We start from the raw sequence: 20,687 nt of genomic DNA, 5'->3' as shown, positions 1-20,687 counted from the left end.
ATTGCATAATTTTGAATAAATGAAGCTGTTATTTCTACATCCATTTGTTTATTATTATTTTTACTTACAGAAAATAATTATATACGTTAATTCTCAACATAACTCTAGTTTATATTGCATTTATTGAGCGTAAAGTACTTCAGGGTTCTGCAGCATCCTTGCGCAGTGTTGACAGTCTCGAGAAATGTCTTGTGACACCCGGAACTAGCTAAAAAAAAAAACTGACTACACATTGAGGATGCTGTGACTGCTTTGAAACTTGGTTCTAATCCTTGCATTTACTGGAAATGCAATGGCTTCAATTATTAAAGAAACACAGAGGTTCGTTGTTGTTTTTCACAATTTGAATTGCTAAGCAACCTCAGTCGTAGCTAGCCAATTGGCTACCTGTACCCAAACGCTGTCATAAAAATGTGTTGATCAGTGCAGAATTAATTTAACATGACGTAGTGTTTATCTATTTGGTTTTTGAAAATAACATTGACCGTACAGGATACCTAAATGTATCGTTCTGCTAGTTTTGCTACTTAAAATGGTTGTAATGTGATGCACTTACACAATGAGATAGTATGAGTGCTGTATGACAAATTTTACACATTAGAATCAAAATTGAACATGGCAACGTACTTTATTGCTGTCATTGAGTGTATTGCTCAGTTTTTAGTATTGGCATGGGCTGAATAAGATCATCTTCATGAAGTTTTAAACACAAACAAGGTGCTATTTTTCCTTAATAAATCTTGATATTCACCACACATCCAATAATTTTGCCTTAACTGACTTTGATCAGAAAACAGCAAAATACTCCAATGTTTATCTATGCTTGTTACTTCCTTTTACTTAACAGCATCAAGGAAGCAGTGACTCTCATTAATGCCATAGACGTGAACAAGTTCTCCAGATTGATTTCTCGCATCATCCAAAAGCTTCATCTGAAGGTACGGTCAACTCAATGTCAAAAGATGAATGACTTTGTTTTGATACTACCTTTAATATTAATGCAGAAAATGACTGAAGCAGTGTCCTTCTTATTTTTTTTGGCCTAAACTATCACAATCACTGACCTACATTATTTTCATGAAATTTGTTAATTTATTCCCACCAGTCTATTCTCGTCATTTTGTAGTGTTTCTCTTAGCTGCACTGCTTCCACTATGTGTATGTGTATGTGGATGTCCCTACGTGCGCTATTTTCTTTTCCTACTCAAAATGCATTGTGGTCTATCTTAACCGGTTGAGTGACCATTGATGTTGATGTCTTCGGCTTTTCTTTGCAGGGAGAACGAACATTTAGCGAAGAGGAGGAGCAAAAACTTCAAACGGCCCTTTTGCTGGACAAACAGCCTCTCAACTTAGTCCTGGAAACATCCGCTTTCATTCTTGAGCAGGTGAGGGGCGGTCATGTGACATCTGTCTCACCACTTTAGTGATATTAAATTGGTGGAATGTGTATTTTAGTGATAGACCGATACGTAAATTAAAGTGTTGGGACTTCCCAGTGTTTGCAGTGAATAAATAAATAAATAATTTTCTAAAGTTTTCTACTGTAAATAAAGTTTTCCAAAATGTCAACATAATTTCTAAAAAAAAAATATTTATTATTATTTTTAATAAATTAAAAAGTGTCGGGACTTCCCAGTGTATAAATAAATAAATAAATAAATAAATAGATAAATAAATAAATGCATAAATAAATGCTTTTTCTAAAGTTTTCTAATGTAAATAGTTTTCCAAAATTTCAACTTAATTTCTAAATGTATTTTTTTAATTATTTAATGACATAACTCGATTGCAGCTTTATTGGCCTTCAAATTCGTAAAACGGCCGATGCCGATATTTGTCAACAAGTCAAATATCGACACCGATAATCGGCCCGGCCGATAATCGGTCTATCCCTAGTGTATTTCGATTAAAAAAACAAAACAAAAAAAAAACACACACAATAATATTGTAGTTTTTTTTAAGCGTACATTAATGACAATTAAATAGAAATGTAATTAATCCAAGTTCTTGAAACATTTCATTAATCTGGTCGGCCCACCTAGACCACCTGGGGGCAATGTAAGGTTTTTAAGGTTTGAATGTGAGTGTCAACGCTTGTTATAATTATTTATAAGTGGAAAGTTGCCCACATTAATAAATTATGAATATCAGTCACTGACAAAGGCTCGAACAGTGTCAAATGGTTTGGCGGCACATGTAATGTTCACACATGTCCACTTGGGTTCACTGTTGCACTGTCTGTGTGACTCCTCACCCATCTTTGGCTCCCATTTAGGCGGTGTACCATAATGTGAAGCCATCCTCTCTGCAGCAGCAGCTCCAGGGCATCAGCATGAACCCCGACAAGGCCGAAGTGTTCTCTCAAACGTGGTCCACCTCTGGCCCCGAGCTGGTGGACCGACTAAAGCGCAATATCTTTGCCCCCAAGAAGGTAAGATCTCTAGCAACTTTCGGATTTTGACCTGAGAAAAGAACAACTGTGTTCTTGCCTGACTTCAATGCAGTCAACATGGGTTCATTTCACAATATTCTATGATGGGCTCAACCTCACCCTCCATCTTAATGGCAAGCACTGTAGAAAATGGATGAAAGGGGATACGGACATACAAAATACAGCGTTATGCGTCATCCATTTTCATGTATTCTCTTCATCCACTTAGCCCATTACCCATCAGGGTGCCCTTTACAGACATCACGCTGTTGATAATAACAGCGAATATTCTCAGCGTGTGAAAGCTGTCGCGTTTTTTAAAAAGCCACTCCTGTGCCACCCTGACACTTCAAACAATGTCGGCAAGTCAAGATCTAAGTGCAAACAAAGTGGCAGAGTGTAGGCTGCATTTACGCCGGAGTGGTTGTCATTCAGACGTGTCGGCTGCTTGCGTTTTCGCACGTCATCTTCTTCCTCCCTGATGGATTTGATTCAACAGCCAGTTTGTGCGCTGTTTCATCTGATTTTGAGGACCAGTCAAGTCACAATGGAAGTGACAGATGATTTTGTTAACATAAATGCCCACTTTGTTGGTGAAGTTGTTGTTTTTCATTAATAGTTAGCTACCCCTCTCAAGGATTAGTTTGAGATTAGAGTCTGGTCGGTCAAGTCATGTAGATGTGAGTTTTTATGGAACAGTAGGGATGGTGTTCATGGGTGAGTTTGAAGCAATTCTGAGAATTGTCTGTGGTACCACCACATTTGCACAGGTTTCCATCAAAACTCTCACCTGTTGGTTTTTGAAGAGTTAAGGGGGAAGTTTGAAGTGGCGAAAGAGTAAAACAACACAAGTATAATCTCCCTTATTTGTCACTGCCTCATTTTAAATGACTCAGAGCAGTTTATTAAGCCTTAAAGGGAACATTTTGTGGAAAATTGACTTTTTACTTTTACCTAATCGCTTGTAACACTGCTACTAATAGTTGGCTGTCTGGAGCACCCGTCAATTGTGAAATTACACCGAGCCAATGTTTTGTTAGCTGCCAGTGGTGGCTTTATTTTTCTATTAGTGATTCATTTGCACCTCCCTGGATGAAGAAGTGTGATCATCTCGTATTCTGGAGGAAGTCTCAGAGTTTCCAGAAGTCTGTAGTCACTTGACTTGTACTGAGTCATTTTTTTGTTTGTTGTTGTTTGCCGAATAGCCATTTGCTTTGTCAGAATTGTCACTCTCAATGTCCTGATTTTCGAGACACAAGCTGTCGCTCGGTCATTTTTCATGTTTTGACTAAATGTTTTGATTATTGCCTCTCCCAGTTTACTGTCAAACTAAATATGAAATAAAGAAGTTACAGAATGTGTATTTAAAACAACCACATCGCTTAATGCTAACATTCAATGCAAAGCAACGTAGAGGCTTAAAAATTAGCTTATTTCAGTAGTTCTAACCCTTTAAGCTTTAAATCTTTCACAAACATTTAAGCAACACATGCAGACAGACAATATAGCCATACTCTCAGACATGTATTCTTTATCTTCTGCAAAAAGTGACTAATTTGACTGACTATCTGTAGTGTCATTTGTGAAACTGCTTTGTGGATGTCTGCATTTTACTGCCACCTGGTGGTTAAGACAAGCACACCAAAATGATGACATTGTGGGGCTGGAATTAAATGAAAGATAATTTGAGACATAAGTGTTTTGAGGTAAGAGCATGGTTATGGAGCGAATTAAGGCACCACTTTACTTAATAATCAATGTATGCAAAATATTAAACCCTTCAATTCGGGTACAAATAATTGGAAACATTTGTTGAAATAAATGACATTTTCCATCCATCCATTTCCTGAACCGAACCGCTTGCTCCTCACTAGGGTCGCGGGGGTGCTGGAGCCTATCCCAGCTGGTTATGAGCAGTAGGCGGGGTACACCCTGGACTGGTTGCCAGCCAATCGCAGGGCACACAGAGACGAACTGGAGTACCCGGAGAAGACCCATGCGGGCACGGGGTGAACATGCAAACTCCACCCAGGAAGTATGGACTCAAACCCGAGTCCTCAGTACTGGGAGGCGGACGTGCTAACCAGTCAACCACCGTGCCGCCCCATTACATTTAAATTGATAATATAATATAAATAATGAATTCTAAAAGTCATTGCCCCCATTATTAGCATGCTAAGATTATGCAGTTACCACACCCGCTTCATTTTGCTGAGCATAAAGACCAAATTAAATAAGTTCTCGGTGTGCAGGGAAGTTCTAAATTATTACAAGTACAACAACAATAATAGATGTATACTAATATTGTAAATAAATTCCTCTCTGACAGTTATTTATTTGAAAATGCAGAATTGTTCACACCGTTTTTGTATAGGTTATATTGCAGATGTAAACAGCACCGGCTGACATGCTTAAAAATATTACCTTGCTCTCCATGCAATTGCCTTTCTTATATTTATTTATGACCCACCGTATTGGAATTCAGATCCTTCTTCTCATTTCAATTAATTACATTTACTTTGAAATTGACTTAGGGATCTATATACAGCATGTCAACACTGAAAGTAATATAAGTTCAGGCGATCACTCACTCTAATGCGGATCTGGTTCCCGGCATGAATAATGTGCCAATCGCGGCTCCTTCCCACCTCGCGCCGGTCCCGCGATGCTGCACAAGCATCCAGAACCAATAAGTCACACATAGTTTATCATGAGGACTTCTCACTGCATCATAAACTGCTTAACTACGGCGCCTCGACTCAATCCTGTGGATCTATCACACCGCTGCGTGAGGAGTGAGGAGGAGAGGGGGATTGGGAACATTGAGTTTTAGCCCACCAGGCCCCAACTTGAATTACAATTTATGTCGGAGCAGAAGCAACATTTTACGCTTGTTGCCACGAGTGTCTGGTTGGTTAAAGAAGTGTGAGGATTTAAAAATTACTCAGCCTTTAAAAGCGTAATTGTACTACAATGGCCGTAAATGTTACTGATTTAGTGCAGCACGGTGAACTAGTGGTTTGTACGCCGGCTTCATCGGTTCTGGGTTCGGATGTTGGCAAACATGCATGTTGGATGAATTCAAAACTCTAAATTACGATTGAACAATTAATGAAATTCAAACCAACAGTGTAGTGTAGTAGAATGCAATTTTCTAATCGCAAAGGTCATCGATAGGTTTAATTATTTGTTTATTTGTTTGTTTGTTTGTTCGTTTAGTGTCTAATAATAATGTGATTTCATAAAGCTGCAAATGTTTTCAAAGTTAATTGAATGCTTCTTTGTTTGTGTGCCCCGTGATTGGTGGTCGACCAGTTAAAAGCCAGCTGTGATAGGCTGTACCTCACCTGATGCTAATGAGGACAAGCGCTATTAAAAAAAAAAAAGAAAAAAAAAGAAGGAAGAATAGATTAATGAATTACGATGTCTGCTATCAGTCCTAGACCAAAAGGTTTTCGCGGATAAGAGATGGACATATTAATCGACAAACTGATTCTCCTAATTGATTAAATGCATTCATTAATCTCCATTATCTTATGGTCTAAAGTACCACTTGAGGTCTTATCAGTATATTTGCATGGCAGCAGGAGTTCAGAACATTCATAGAGAGGGAGAGAGTCATATTGTTGTTGCGGCTGACATTTTAAAAAGTGTGTCTCCCCAAAAATGAAAACAAGTACGTCCTGACTGTATTTTTTGTGTTTCCAGCTGGATTTTGTCAGCTGGCAGTTGAACTTGCAGATGGCCCAGTCCAGCCAGGCCAGACTCAAGTCCCCCAGTGCTGTGCTCCAACTGGGCCTCCACAATGAAGACTCTCAGGTGGGAAAGCGCACCAAGTACCACACAATTAGACTACATCATCCATCACTTTCCATTATCCCCCCCCCCCCCGCTTTTCCAATTTGCCCCTCCCACTTGGCTAATAGATGTTAATCCCTCTGGTGTTTGTTTTGACGCAGAGGTAGATAGACACCTGGTTCCAGAGTAACCGTGTGTAAAGTTCAGAGGTCAGAGAACTTGTTATCTGAAACCTCCACAGTTACGTGTGTCAAATAGTACTGGAATAGATATTTACCTTTTAGCGCTATTAATGGGATTTATTCTTGCTGTAGTGTCTAATTCTTAATTGTGTGACTACACAGTATATTAGAAGAGCTACTTTTTAATAATAGAATTTTATCTCGTTCAGAACTGTGAGGCCGTGTACTACAGTCCACGGTGCTGCTCATATACAATGTCTGACTCAAGCTACAGTTTAAAAAAATATTTATTTATTTATTTAACTCTATAGCAGTTTAGAAAACTGCCATGAGTATTTATTTACCGTATTTTCCACACTATAAGGCGCACCTAAAAGCCTTCCAATTTTTTCAAAAGCTGACAATGCGCCTTGTAATCCAGTGCGCCTTATATATGGATTAATATTGAGCCGCAACAGGTCTTGCTGTCAATACGCTATTGGTGACCCTGCACAATTGGCAGAAGATCCCGCCATCTTGGATTGCTAGCTAATACTTTATCTCAGAGAAAATAATAAAATAGCTGTTTATTCATTTTGGGAGTGAATGGAGTTGTCAGACAGCTGGTTTGTAATCTATTAATAAAGTTTGACTGACCTATCTGACTGTTTTGTTGACATTCCCTTTAGCGCAGGACCATCTAATGGATGCATAATGTAACCCCAGCCTCTACTGTAGCGCTTTATACATGGAAAAAGTTTTAAAATATGTCATTCATTGAAGGTGCGCCTTATAATGCGGTGCGCCTTATAGTGTGGAAAATATGGTACTCATTTACAGGGTGTACCTGTCCTTAGTTTTTATTCTATTTTTATTTTCTTTATTTAAATTTTAGGTCTAAATGTATTTTTATTTTCATAATATACAATAGTATTATTTTTAAATATTTCCTCCCCCAGTATAAAAATTTAGAATGATTAATTCAGTCTTAACACATCATACACCATCCAAACAATAATCTATAAACATATATAGTATTCTATAATACCTCCAAAGTTTCAGATTTTGTTTCATTTTAATTAGTAGGGGCAAGTAGCTGAAATAAATTCAGCCTTGCACAAATGTAATATTTCATTGTAACTGTTTTTTTTTTTTTTTTTTTAAAGCAGTCCCTTTAGGGCATTCAGTGTCTTTTTCTAAACCAATTTAGTTCCCCAGAACTATCTTGTTTCAGCTCACTAGTCAAGTTTTTTTTGCCTCCTTGTCTTCCCATAGAGAATGCCAGCTCAGATTAACCATGGAATTAAGTAGGGTCTCTTCAAATATGGGCATATAGGCGTATGATGGTATGATGGGGGGGGGGATATATCTTTTTTTTTCTGAGTCTTTGTTGATGCGAGAGAAGCAGGATTTTACATTTAGCAGGGCTCCTTTTTTTTCACAGTGTTTACTTGAGGCTAGTAAAGGAAGCATTAATTTATTTAAATCCACTTACACAACTCCCCTTGTGGGCGGAGATAGCTGGGGGCTCAAAAACTGCTCGTTTAAAGAGAAGAGGGATCAACAACAGAACCCCCCCCCCCCCCCCCCCCCAAAAAAAAAAAAAAAACACTGAAGATTTTACTTCGTACTTCTGCAGAGGGCGCTGTTATCTCACAGTTTTTTAAGCATGCTGGGACTAAGAACCATTAGATTGTCTGTTTTTTTAAGTCTTTCTTGAGGACCCATTTAAAATTCACTATGTTTTGTGTGGTATACACTAATTGAACAGCCTGCTGCTATCTCCAATAAAGTGAAGACTGCAAAACAAGAGGAAGTGGATATAAAATAGTACTTTAATAGGAGCTTTAACCCTGGCAGAGGTTCGAGAACACCAAGAAACAGCGCAGGGAAGACAAATAGGACAAGAGGGAGCAAAATAATGTCGGCCTGTGTGGTATCGATTGCTCGGTGCGGAGAAAGTTTGGAGATTCTGCCATCTGACCAGTCTCTTGCTTCATTAGCGCTCTCCCTGAGGAGAACGAGGAGGAGGGGAGGGAGGAGCAGAAATGCCAGGTGCTTTACTTTTCCTTGACTAAACAGTACAAGACATGCAGTACAGCTGCAGATGTCTCACAAAGAATTTGCGGGAGAGGATTTAATGGACTCCCTTTCGGTATATGAAAAAACATTTTTATCTCATGAAATGCTAATTAAGTGATGCCATCATAAAACCGTTTCTTGTAGTAATATTTGAATAGTGTTAATTCATATACAGTACAAGTATACAATTTAGTGTAATCGATAACCACTGTCAGTAAAAGCTGGATATGAGCTGCTACTTTATGCTTTTTCACATGTGATAGCACTAAATGTGCAAAAAAAAAACAAAAAACGTGCAGCATATCTGTCATCACATGGCACCTGTTGCAATGATGCTTGAATTGTTATTTTGACGTGGAAGCAGCTTTTACAGAAAAAGCCTCAAGTTGTCTGGAATTGGTGAAAAACACATAGAGACGCAGGGAAGGATCACCATGCAGTTTAAAAAAAAAATCTGACAGCATGGAAAGGAAAGGAAAATATGGTGGAGGTTTTTTTCGTGGTCTTCTTTTGCATTTCCCTGTGGACGTGATGCAGTAAGTAAAGGCAGCAGTGAATTTTAATATGAACCCTCGCTAACAATGGCTGTCGGGGACTTTTTTCCATTTGTCAAAACAAATCCATCAAGCGTCTGTCTCTATATGTGCCTTGAAACAGAATCGTTTAGGAGAAGTTGGAGGAACCAAACACATTTAGCGCCCACTACCTGGTTGCTAGAGTGTGTCGAATTTTACAAACATGTATATATTTTTCCCTTTTATTTCACTTCAGTGCACTTGAATGCTGCCTGCTTTCTGTGGCTGAGGAAAAAAAAAACACACACAAAAGTAATGCGATGCAAGGATTAAGCCAGAGGAGGAAAAAAAAACATAAACAAAACGATTTTTTATTTATTTATTTTTTTCTGTGTAGGTGTTTGCTTTGTGCTGTATTGTGATTACCTAATTTTGGCACAATGTTAAGCAAAAAAAAAAAAAAAAAAAAAAAAAGTAAATGTATTTTCAGTACATTTTAGCTGCAAATAGTTAAGAAAAGGCCCCAGCATTCTGGATTTTCATGCCGAATCCTCAAAAAGACGATTAGGACTTTGATTTTTTTTTAATTTAGCTCCACCCATCTGTGTAGGATATAGTTACCTCCGACTGGGGCTGTTTTGGGCAAACTTCCTCATCGACATTTGTCAATCCAAGCCTTGGAATCCATCCAAACTGGCTACTTCAAACCATGTCTGAAATTCAGGCATGCATGGGTCTGTTTTGATGGGCATCCATCCAATTTCATGTGGATTGGTGAAACTCATGTCAGGCCAGGGTCTACAATTTCCGAACTTTCCAAAAGGATACACGCCCTTGCAAAAACTGGTGATTTTTTTGGGGGCATTTTGAGCCTCCCAAAATGCCACATAACTTGTTGGAAGAATAACTTTAAATTCCCCAAGTCCTCTTTGTGATGGGAGCATTATATGTATTATGTAAAGTTAGCGTGTCTAATGAGAAACCTAAATTTCGGTGCATGCAGTCGCATCTGTGCAGTAAAAAAAACAAAAAAAACAAAACAATAGTTGACACCACACAATGAAACCTTCAGTGAGTGAAATAAGTCAGACAGGCGTCTCATTACTTTGTTTTTCAAATCATCCATTTAAAAACATGCATGCACACCTGGTTTTTGAAAGCAACAGGAGATGGGTTAGTTACGTTGATGCTCATCATATTAGTTTAATGGCTTAAGTGCTCCTCTGGCTTCCTTTAATGTCTCTCTCCATTTTCCGCCCTCCCTTTGTCACACTAGTGTGATTCAGTGCTTTATCGAATGACTAATCGAAGCTACTGAGGTAATGTAGCTGTCCCGTGTTACCTTAGACTTAATTGTGTCTTTAATTTGGCAAAGGAGCAAATATCATATTTACTCCAATAGTGACATTACTCCCAGTAGATGCTATGCTCCAACTAACCACCCTCAAATAAACACTTCGTGTAATCCGCTCAAGGAACAAATAACTCTTGTAACCTGTAACACAAGGCATTTCAGTCAGGTGGTCTCTCAGTCTGAACACTAGGGGGCACTATGTAAAAGGAATACGTACAGTTGATCAGAAAAAAAAATCTACATAACAAGGAACGTTGGCTCTTTACTTCTAGGTGGCGTTCATCACCTTTTATCTTCTGATACCGCCAAGCCGTTATTGTCGATGCCATTAGCACAAACACATCCGGCATGCACAGCGAATTTGGCACCTGTAAAGGTGTACTTCACAGAGGTGTTTAAAAAGAGTGAAAGTGCTGCTGCTGTGCAAACAAAAGTGCTGAACATGAGAACAAGCTCCATGCAGATCAAGCCATTATGGAAGAGAAGGCAAATGAAATAATATTATTTTATATACAATATGTCTCAGTGTGGTAATGGGTAGTTTTGAAATTAACTGCAGCTGGATGATGTTTCTGTTCATGAAATGAGTGCAAGTATGCAGTAATAGCGGCTCAGCGGTTAATGGTGCTCATTCATACATTCAGAACTTTGAATGGATTTTCTTTCTTGCAAATCAGAAGTGAGTGGTCTCTGTTAACTCATTCACAATTGTATTATTCTACCCTTCAACTTCTTTTTTTATTCACACCTCAAAATAAATCTTAAAGCAAGCCTTCATTTCCTGTGTTTCTGGTTTAGTCCTGAGTGAACGTTCCCTTTAATCCTTCTTTTTTTTTGGTGTTTCTCATTTCAAAGTTATGTGTCAAGTTGTCCCCAGCTGATGTCTAAAGTATAAATAAGCCCACCAATTTGAGTTTAAGGAAACCTCTTTTTATGTTTTGCTCTCAAAGCATCAGACATGAAAAACTGTTTTCGCCTTGTGCTTTAAATTAGGTTTTTTTTTTTTTGTGTTCTGGCTTCCGACAATCAGGAATGGATTCTGTTTGTACAAAGAACTTGCATCATGCACGCATACTGAGGTGGAGGCTGATTCGCACGTTATCGTGAGGGGTGCAATTAAACATTCTGTTTTGACTTCTGCGAGAGGGGTGATGTCATCACAGCATCCCTGAGCATCGGGGGCTGCCTCACGTCTATCTCATCAGGGTGTCGGGCTGCGCTTTGAACGCAACTCCAGGCTTACGTAAAGCAAAGCTTCTTCCTCCCACGCGCACTTTGCCATGTAAGTCCCAATAAACACGGCTTCCCGAGGAGATCCGGGCTTTACGATCTTATTCGTGGGATTACACGGCGCGATCAATATATCGGAGCGCTTGCGATGTAAGCGCTACCACTTTCAAAATCCTTCGCACCGAGCCGCCCACCAGCCAGGAGGGGACAAAGGCCACTTTGTTTTAACTTCCACTTGCCTTGCTCTACATGTCCCCAAATGCTTTGTTGCTTTGTGCGGCCATCTTTTTTTCCTCCCTCAGGGGTCTCTCCCCTCTCTGTCTCTTTCTCTATCGGTTTCCCACTGGTGATTTGTTTTTCCTCCAGTGGGATTTGGGATCCCATTCATCGGGAGCTCATTGTTGGGCTCTTATCCTCTCCAACGGATGGGCCCCGAGAGCAGAATGGATGACTGTGGACTCCCTCTCGTCACCCAAGTCCTCACTCTTTGCCAGGCGATGATGTCATGGCTTCGCTTTACATGGGAGGGGGCACCTATTGATTCTCTCTCCCTAATACATACCCTGTATATCTCTCCCCTTCCATTCAGGCCCCTCGAACCTCCTCTCCTGTTTTCTCCAGCCAGTTTGCAGATTCCTTGGCCTCTCAAAAGGCGCCTGGGGGATTTGGGGATGTTTGGATGTTGTTTAGTACATCCACCGTACAACGCTTGACACCCACGTAGGGACGCCGTCAACCCGCAAAGCCAGCTCCATTTAAATCTCATTGATTTAACGTCTCTCTTAAATTTCCACTGCAGAGGTTTTCTATCCAGCCTGTTTTGTCTACACCCACTTTGTCAAGTAATCATTAATCCCCGAAAAACGGGGTGTCGTTTTGCCGTAGCCGGTGGCGATGATAAGAGAGTGCTTAAGACTCCATTTTTTCGAATGTGAACGTGTCCCCCTCCTTCTCTCGTCATTGGCCAAGCTTCTTGCCTGAACTATGCAAGGGTGAGAAATCTGGTGCAGCTGAAACAAGGCACTCTGATTGCAGAAGCGCGAAGCCAAATCACGAATCAAATCCATTCATTCCGCTGAAAGGCTGATAGGCATATGCCGTCACAGGAAATAAAGCCTGCCTTTTTACCCCATAATACCCCATATAATAATAATACAGCCTGATAAATCTTAATCTTAAATTTACTTTATCTATATTGACCAGATTGTGAGTATTTCTTTATTCTGAAAGACTGCACTGCATATTTATCAAATCATTTTGTTATTTTGTGTTGGGACGAGATAAAGGAATTGAGTTGTGGGGCTTTCCCTCCTCTTGAACTCATGATCATAAAGAGCAGAGTCATCAAACATGCACTTTTGGATGACAAGAGCCTTCGCTCTGTGAAGCAACACAATTGTCACTAGTGCCTTCTTGAACTCCTTCTCTACCCTTTGATGGTACTTGTTTGGTTATGACATCAAAATGTGTTGTATTTCCAGCAAACTAAACCCAGAAAAATATCTTTTTTCTTGTCCTCATTCAGATCATAGGTGAGTGGAGGAGAACAACCATTTAGACAAACGGCAATTTATGCTTACATACACAAATACACGTAACCAAAAAAAACATGTTTTGGGATGTGTTTGGACAGAGTACCCTAAGAGAACTATTATAAGTGCAGAGGAGATTTGATTTGTCTGCATTCTATTTACATGCTTCCCAAGATGTTGCACAATCTGGTTATGCTCTGCCAATGACCTGGTAAGTTTATTCTACTCTGTAGTTTCATCGACCTAAATATTTGGTAGTCAAAGACACAGTGTACACTGTAAACAAAATAAGAGTAATATTTACTTGAATAAACTTAGTAAAGTTTTTTTCACTCAGAAATTTTAATTAAAATTTACAAAGAAAGTTTTACCAATTTATATTTAAAAAAAAAAAAAGTTACTCAAAGCGTTGAGGAACAAACTCATGACCTTCAGCCGGTGCTGGTGTGTCCAAAATGAGACCAAAAATGGGTCTCTTGGAGGTGCAAGGATTCCGCCTGATACCATCAATATACTAACACACAGCAGGAGCGGCATGCCTCAGGTGGTAGAGTGGTTGTCTCCCAACCTGATGGTTGTGGGTTCGTTCCTCAACCCTTGAGTAAATGCATTCAAAACTCTCCTTGTAATTTTTTCTTAGAATTTCTGAGTGAAAAAACTTTACTTGTATTTATTCAAGTAAATATTACTCTTTTTTTTTTTATATATATATATTTTTTTACAGTGTACTTTTATAAACATTTAAAATGTCCGAATTTTTCATATAAAATTGTGCCTTAACATATATAAAAAAAAAAAAAAAAAATACAAATATTACCTCTTTAGGGAGGTTGTCTGATTTAAAAACAAAAAAATCATCAGTTATCATTTTGTTAGTAATGGAGACACAATATTATCATCTCAAGGTCCAAAGACAAAATGGTAAACAAATTAGAATGTGATGAAATGTCGCTGCAGAGCGCTCTTCCTCCACTATGTACCCTTAAATTCTTCCCACTCCTTTGCTGTGTAAAGAAGCGCCAGTGTCTACATACCTTGGGGGCATAGGCCGGCTGCCTTGGCGATGTTTTAGCTTTGCCTCGTACTGGGAAAGGATTGGGCCTTAGGTTTGAATAGCAGCAGTTACTCGTGCGGGGCAGCCACAATGCCTTCGCATGCACTCACGTCGCAGTTGCCCATGACAGCTTCCAGACCAGCCCACTCCAATCATGTGCCAGGCCAATATATTTCAAATGCATGCTGTTTCACGATGCCAGTCTCGACTGAAGGTCTCGAGTGCCACTTATGTGAGAACTTGGCACACGGATTTGATAGGTCAGGCTCGCTCTGCGAGTTCTTGGCTAGCTTCTTTAAGACACTTGACTCACATTAATAAAATTAAAGTTTGACACGGCTTTTTCAGCCTGCTTCGAAGTCGCTTTGTAGAAAACAGATTTAGAGTTCAATGTGGTTTTAGGAACTTCTACAAAGTTTTGGCAGATCTTGTCTGTTTCATCTGTTGCTATGACTGAGAGATGGAATCTGTAGACCACCCGGATACATTGGAATTGCGGTAGTTAATCGACAGCATATTTTGACCGTGTGGGTCGGTTCACTTTAGTACATGTTTTTGGCATTTCTACTGTAATGGGTAACAAAATATACAAGCTGAACTTTGTTTGGGGTGCCTGTTGTAATTGTATGCGATGCTTTGGTCTGTTCTTTAAGGTTGGAGCAAAACTTGCTGAACTCTTGTCATTGGTCAACAGAGAATTACCACTTCGAGTGGTCAAAAATGTATTGTGTTGCATTGACATCCTTCTAGATAGATAAAAGAAATTCTGTTTATCAAGATTTGTGTTTGTCTTGTGTGTGAAAATTTTTTGTTATGCGCGCTAGCTATGGTGGTAGTGAATTTCACAATAAGAACCAGTTTGGCATGTAGTGAACAAGCCTTAAAAAAGAAGCCAAATCTTTGCTTAAAGGGATACTTTACTCATCGAACAATTTTCAGCAGTGAAAAGTTCATATTTTGTCCAGAATTAATTAGATAACTTCATTATTTTTCACGTACAATTAATACCTTTAAAAAGTAATTTTTCTACTTACTGTCTGTCGACTGATGATATCACCTGTGCTGAGGAAGTAGGTAACGGCCAATCATGGCTCCCCTGTTTTCTGGGTTTGGTCAATAAACTGAGCCATGATTGGTCGTTACCTACTTCCTTAGCACAGGTGATGTCGTCATCAGTCGACAGCAAGTATCAATTTTTACATGAAAAATAATGAAGTTACTACATTTATTATAGACAAAATATTAACTTTTTACTGCTGAAAATGGCTCAGTGAGTCAAGTATCCCTTTAAGCTGTTCAGTGGCATTAGACGTTTACTTTATAACTAAACATAAAACAACAAGGTTGTTTTGTATTTAGCCAAACCACATTAGCTTTGTCTAAAAGGCTAACAAAAGTAGAATAAATGTTGCACAGTTCAGTGTTCAGTCATGTATTCTTTATCCTCTATGAAAAATGACTATTTTTCCATCTTTCATCATAAAATCTATGTGTAGTCCCTCTGTGTTTGTGTTTATTATACTGCCCTCTGGTGGCCAAGGCATACATAACAGAATGAGCAGTCCAATGTCCGTCCGTCCGTCCGTCCGTCCGTCCATCCATCCGTCTGTCCGTCCGTCCATCCATCTAAACTTGATACACAAATGATTATCATGATGTGCTATTGAAAAAGAAAAAAAAAGGTTAATATTGGTTGATGTTTTTTTTTTGTTTTTTTTGTTTTTTTTTTAAATACAAGTGCTAGATTGAATCAAAAAACCCAAAAGGCTTTGTGGTGGTCATCAACAACAAGCATGCATTTCCAGTATGACTTTGACAGCCCCATTTGATTGTGCACAATTTATAACGGATTAAAAGGATGGACTTTTGAGATGCCATTTGTGTTGAAAAGGGCTTTGAACAAAGAGTCACACAATTCTTGTTATTCCAATTCATAAGTTTGTCATGTTTTTGGGCTAAATGCGATTTGTCTCACGTCAGTGTTGGCACCCTCCCTTTAGGAAGTGTGGGAGGTGTGAACAAACAATGTGAAAACACGAGGCTATTTACAGACATTTCTCAGACTGGCTCCACCTGTCAATCACTTGTTGTCTTTTTCTTTCTTTCATTCTTTTCATATCAAGTTCATACCATCTTCTATTGTGTTATATTTTTTTGTTCATTGTCAGCAAGGCTAAATAGACACTTTTGAAACATCACATTTGAGAGCTTTCTCAGTGCGATAGTTACAATCTTGCCCCAGCCTTTATTTATGACACCGAAGTCTGCGGGATATCTAACTTGCTGTTGATGTTGTTGACACTTAAAAGCCGAATTGTCCATTTGAATGAATTAGATTATTTTTGCTCAATGTAATGCCTTCCTTTGCCTTTTGAGCACTCTGCTTCGATGATTACTACTTTCGTATATATATATATATATATATATATATATATATATATATATATATATATATATATATATATATATACATACATATTTTTGTCATATTTTTTAGACAAGGCAAGGCAGCTGTATGTAGCACATTTCAATGTATTTCAATGTGCTACACATACTCAAAAATACAGCATTTAAAAGAACCTACTTGAATCAAAGAAGATGCTTTAACCTCTTTTCCCGTGTGACAATTGCCACAGGCGTCTCACTGAGTGATAAAACCCTTGACAATGGTTGTTTGTGTCACATATGCCATCTTCCATTAACAATAAATGGTGTTATAATTAGGACGCATTAATTAATAGGAATAATGTTGAAACTGAGGCCCCAAGGAGCCTTTTGACAGTACAGCGGGCCCTGTGAAACAATCATAGCGACTCAATGTGCAGAGGAGGTCCCATCTGCAATCCAATACTCCACATGCTTACATTAAGAATCACATTTTAATTGCAGGTACACAAAGCATGAGAAGTACTGTAATTTCCCTTTGTGGATGCCGTACGAAGACGAAACTCAACAGGTATAAACGTAGAGTTCTTTTCAAGCCTGTTCACGTCAGCCTGTCTGTTTCCTGATAATGTGGGTCAGAGGAAACCCATCAAGACGGAGAAGAGAATCTTGCTTGTTCTTCATGTAGTTGTCAGCCTGCCTGTCAGTCCGTTTTCTCGTTTGTACCATCAAAGTCGCTGATAACTCTCAGTGCTCAGTGACTATATTTTGTCTGACGCTTCGGGAGCCGTATCAGTTACTATGTGTTAGATCGGAGCCGAACGCGCCAATGTCTAAAAACTGTGCAATCAATTATGGATGCAGGAAGCTGCTCCTATATGACACTTCTTGGCAGGGTACCCACACATGCGCACTTGAACATGCAACCAAGAATCCAGATAATTAACTGGTCTTCTCCCGCTCTATTTATTTATTTTTTAGTATTTTTAAAAGTCGGAAATGTTTAAACATAAAAAATATTTAGACAAATAAATGTCTTTGAAACACTATAATTATGTAAGTTCCTTTTGGACCAACCAATATTTATTTAAAAGGTGCACATATATAAATTTAAACAACTCAAAATTAGTATTAATAATCTTTTATTTTTGTTTACAATTATGCAGAGTTTCTAATTGAATTTCGATTAATTGCACAACCCTACTAAGCAGTCCTATGGGGTATATGCCACAGAAGAGGCGGGACTGTTTTTACACATAAGTTTGTTTCCGGTTCGGTTTGCGACGTGTGGCCTGCGTCAAAAATACTTGTGCTTCCAACTTTGTGCCCCTCGGTTGCGCGTTCGCAACCCGGACCGGAAACAAACTGATGTGCAAAATCACGTCCCGCCTCTTCCGTGGCATATACCCCAGTAGGTATGAATCCGAAATTCTGCTTCAGCACCAAACCTGCATGCAACTACATATGAAAGTCAGACAATCACAGATGGAAGGTGTGACTCTAAGAAAATATTTGTATTGTACTTCATTACTTTCCACCACTGCACTTGTTTCAACATTACTACAGCATCATATAAATAAATGTTTTGAGAGGCCCGTAGTTTGCACATCTATCCCATAATATCCCCCAGGTGTTAAATCTGGAGCCTGCTCCAAGATAATGGTTCAGAGGTGATGATAATCAGGCAAGCAGGAACATGGCCCAGCTGCCTTTTCTGATAGTACACGTCACATGTTTTGCTTTGGACCTGCCCAAACAGTGACTCAAGTGACTCCAAAACAGCATCTGCTCGTCGATAACAGAAGATTCACTCCTGGAGCACCTCTCTTACTGGAGATTGGTAGAGCAGCGACATCATAGGTAATTTCATAAATGTAATGATGCTCCTTTTAATGTCTGCACAAATTGAGTAATGGTGGGTGATGCTCACCATGGCAGAAGTAATATTCCGAGCCCATTAGCCGGGGCCCCGACCGGCTCCTGCATGGCGACTGATTCCTTAATGATAAAAGAACGGAATAAGCACTTTTGTTATCATCTCCATTGTCACATCCCCACAACCACAGCCTTCTGTTACAGTGCTAATAATAGACACGGTCCTTATCGCTTCCATCACCGTCATAGTACTAACGCGAGAGAAAGGAAACCGGGTAGCTGCGCAGTGCTGACAAAACTCTTAATATAAATGTTTGAAGTCACAGATGATGAGCACAAATATGATAATATACGAATGATTAGAGTACTGTATATTGATAGATGTTTTTACTATATTAATGCATGTTATTATAACAAAAGAGACGTCCCCAGGTGATATGTGGGCTTTCATCTGCCTGTCAAGGCCCAAGAAACACCTCACAAAATTTTAGAATGAGGTTTGCTTGTCTGTTGCTTTCCGTTGGCTTTTTTTGGCTCTTTTATGATGCAAAATTTATCTCAAGTGGTAGTGAGAATACGGTTATGAGAACAGAAGAAGATGAAGAGTAATTATTGGTTCTGTGAAAGAGAAGTAGTAGTACCACTCTTACTTACTTGAATATTGAATACAGTGATTTATGTAACATGGATCCATGGTTGTGTACATGCTATATGTATGGTGTTGACACTTTGCTAGTCTGTGCAGTTAAACACCACTGTACAAAATAAGAGGGAAAAAAGTAATTGCAAATGGAGGGTGTCAAATATTCAAGGATTTTTACCATTTGTTTTGAAATCGTAGGAGCATTATGGTGGAACTGGAACAGATTATATATTGTAAAACAAGTCGGATCCATTTTAAGTACTTTGGCAACAAAGGGTGTAAAAAGCCCTAAAGTCATATCTTGTAAATATTTGATGGGCACCACACAGGGAACACAACGTATGCGTGTCAGTGCGTGGGCGCTGATCGGTTTCTTAACCTGAGTTTCTACCAGGGGTTCCTGGTAAAGATGGAGTTCTAACAAAAAAGAAGAAGGTAAACATTGGAGGAGCACAGAGTGTTGCCGCATCAAAGCACCCGGTTTCAAAGCCAGAATCAATGCTTCCTCCTAGCAGGTGCAGCAGCCTTGATGGTGAGGGAGGCCAGTTGGAGATTATCTGAGGGGGTGATGTGGTCAAAACCGAACGCAGGGGATGGGAGGAAGGAAAGGATCTGATTTTCTTGTGGCTTCAGTTTGACAAGAAACACGACACGTTTGGCAATGTGAGGAGTTTCTCAAGTTAATTGTAGTTGTCGTTTTGGGCTTGCGTGTAAATTCATTTTAACATTTGGGCCTCATAGTTCATTGTGTGCTTTTATTGACTACAAAAATCTTTCATTGGGTTATTCCACCACTCTGCATGAGCAGTTTCTGAGAGCTGTCAAACTTCTGCACTGTCAAAATAAGCTCTGCCAAATGTGAAGACTTTAAACAGACACACGTACACACGCACAGATCTTTCTGACTTTTTGGAACATGGAAGCTCACATTGGCCTCGATCTTTTCCTGACATCCACAAGTACACACAGATCTTTGGTCATGTATTCTATTTGCGGAATGACTTGCTTCTTTTTGGATGATGCACTCTGGGTGTCATATATAAGGCGCTACAGTAGAGGCTGGGGTTACGTTGTGCATCCATTAGATGGTGCTGCGCTAAAGGGAATGTCAACAAAACAGTCAGATAGGTCAGTCAAACTTTATTAGTAGATTGCAAACGAGCTTTCCGACAACTCCATTCACTCCCAAAATGAATAAACAGCGGTTTTATTATTTTCTCTGAGGTAAAGTATTAGTATTAGCTAGCGATCCAAGATGGCGGGATCTTCTGCGCATGCGTGTCACCGATCGTGCAGGGTCACCGATAGCGTCTTGACAGCGAGACCTGTTGCGGCTCAATATTGATCCATATATAAGGCGCCCTGGATTATAAAACGCATGGTCAGCTTTTGAAAAAATTGAAGGCTTTTAGGTGCGCCTTATATTCGTGATAATACGGTATTTATATTGTAAAAACAGAGCAAACTGCTTTTTATATGTGCTTCATTGACACCTTAAAAAAAAGTTATGTCAGTTGATTCTACATCACATTTTCATATTCATTCCCTGTATGTAGTCATTTTCCATCAGCATCAATCCCATCATCACATCGTCAGGAAACTAGATTTTTTTTCCCCGTCTGTA

At 39.2% G+C, this 20,687-nt stretch overlaps 1 protein-coding gene across 1 annotated transcript in view; it reads left to right on the top strand.

The window, feature by feature from the left end:
* Window positions 1-154: 154 nt before the first annotated feature.
* commd10 (COMM domain containing 10) overlaps window positions 155-20,687 on the top strand; it is a 42,707-nt gene continuing 22,174 nt past the window's right edge. Inside the window, exons 1-5 of the mRNA XM_077522437.1 lie at window positions 155-321; window positions 848-938; window positions 1,278-1,388; window positions 2,279-2,434; window positions 6,143-6,253. Of these exons, the coding sequence (XP_077378563.1) occupies window positions 293-321; window positions 848-938; window positions 1,278-1,388; window positions 2,279-2,434; window positions 6,143-6,253 (498 nt within the window). The 5' untranslated portion in view covers window positions 155-292. The remainder of the gene's footprint in view (window positions 322-847; window positions 939-1,277; window positions 1,389-2,278; window positions 2,435-6,142; window positions 6,254-20,687) is intronic.

Source organism: Festucalex cinctus, chromosome 5 (assembly GCF_051991245.1).
Source record: "Festucalex cinctus isolate MCC-2025b chromosome 5, RoL_Fcin_1.0, whole genome shotgun sequence".
Classification (NCBI taxonomy): domain Eukaryota; kingdom Metazoa; phylum Chordata; class Actinopteri; order Syngnathiformes; family Syngnathidae; genus Festucalex; species Festucalex cinctus.
Note: the sequence above shows the minus strand (reverse complement) of the source record. Positions and strands in the feature narration are given on the sequence as shown.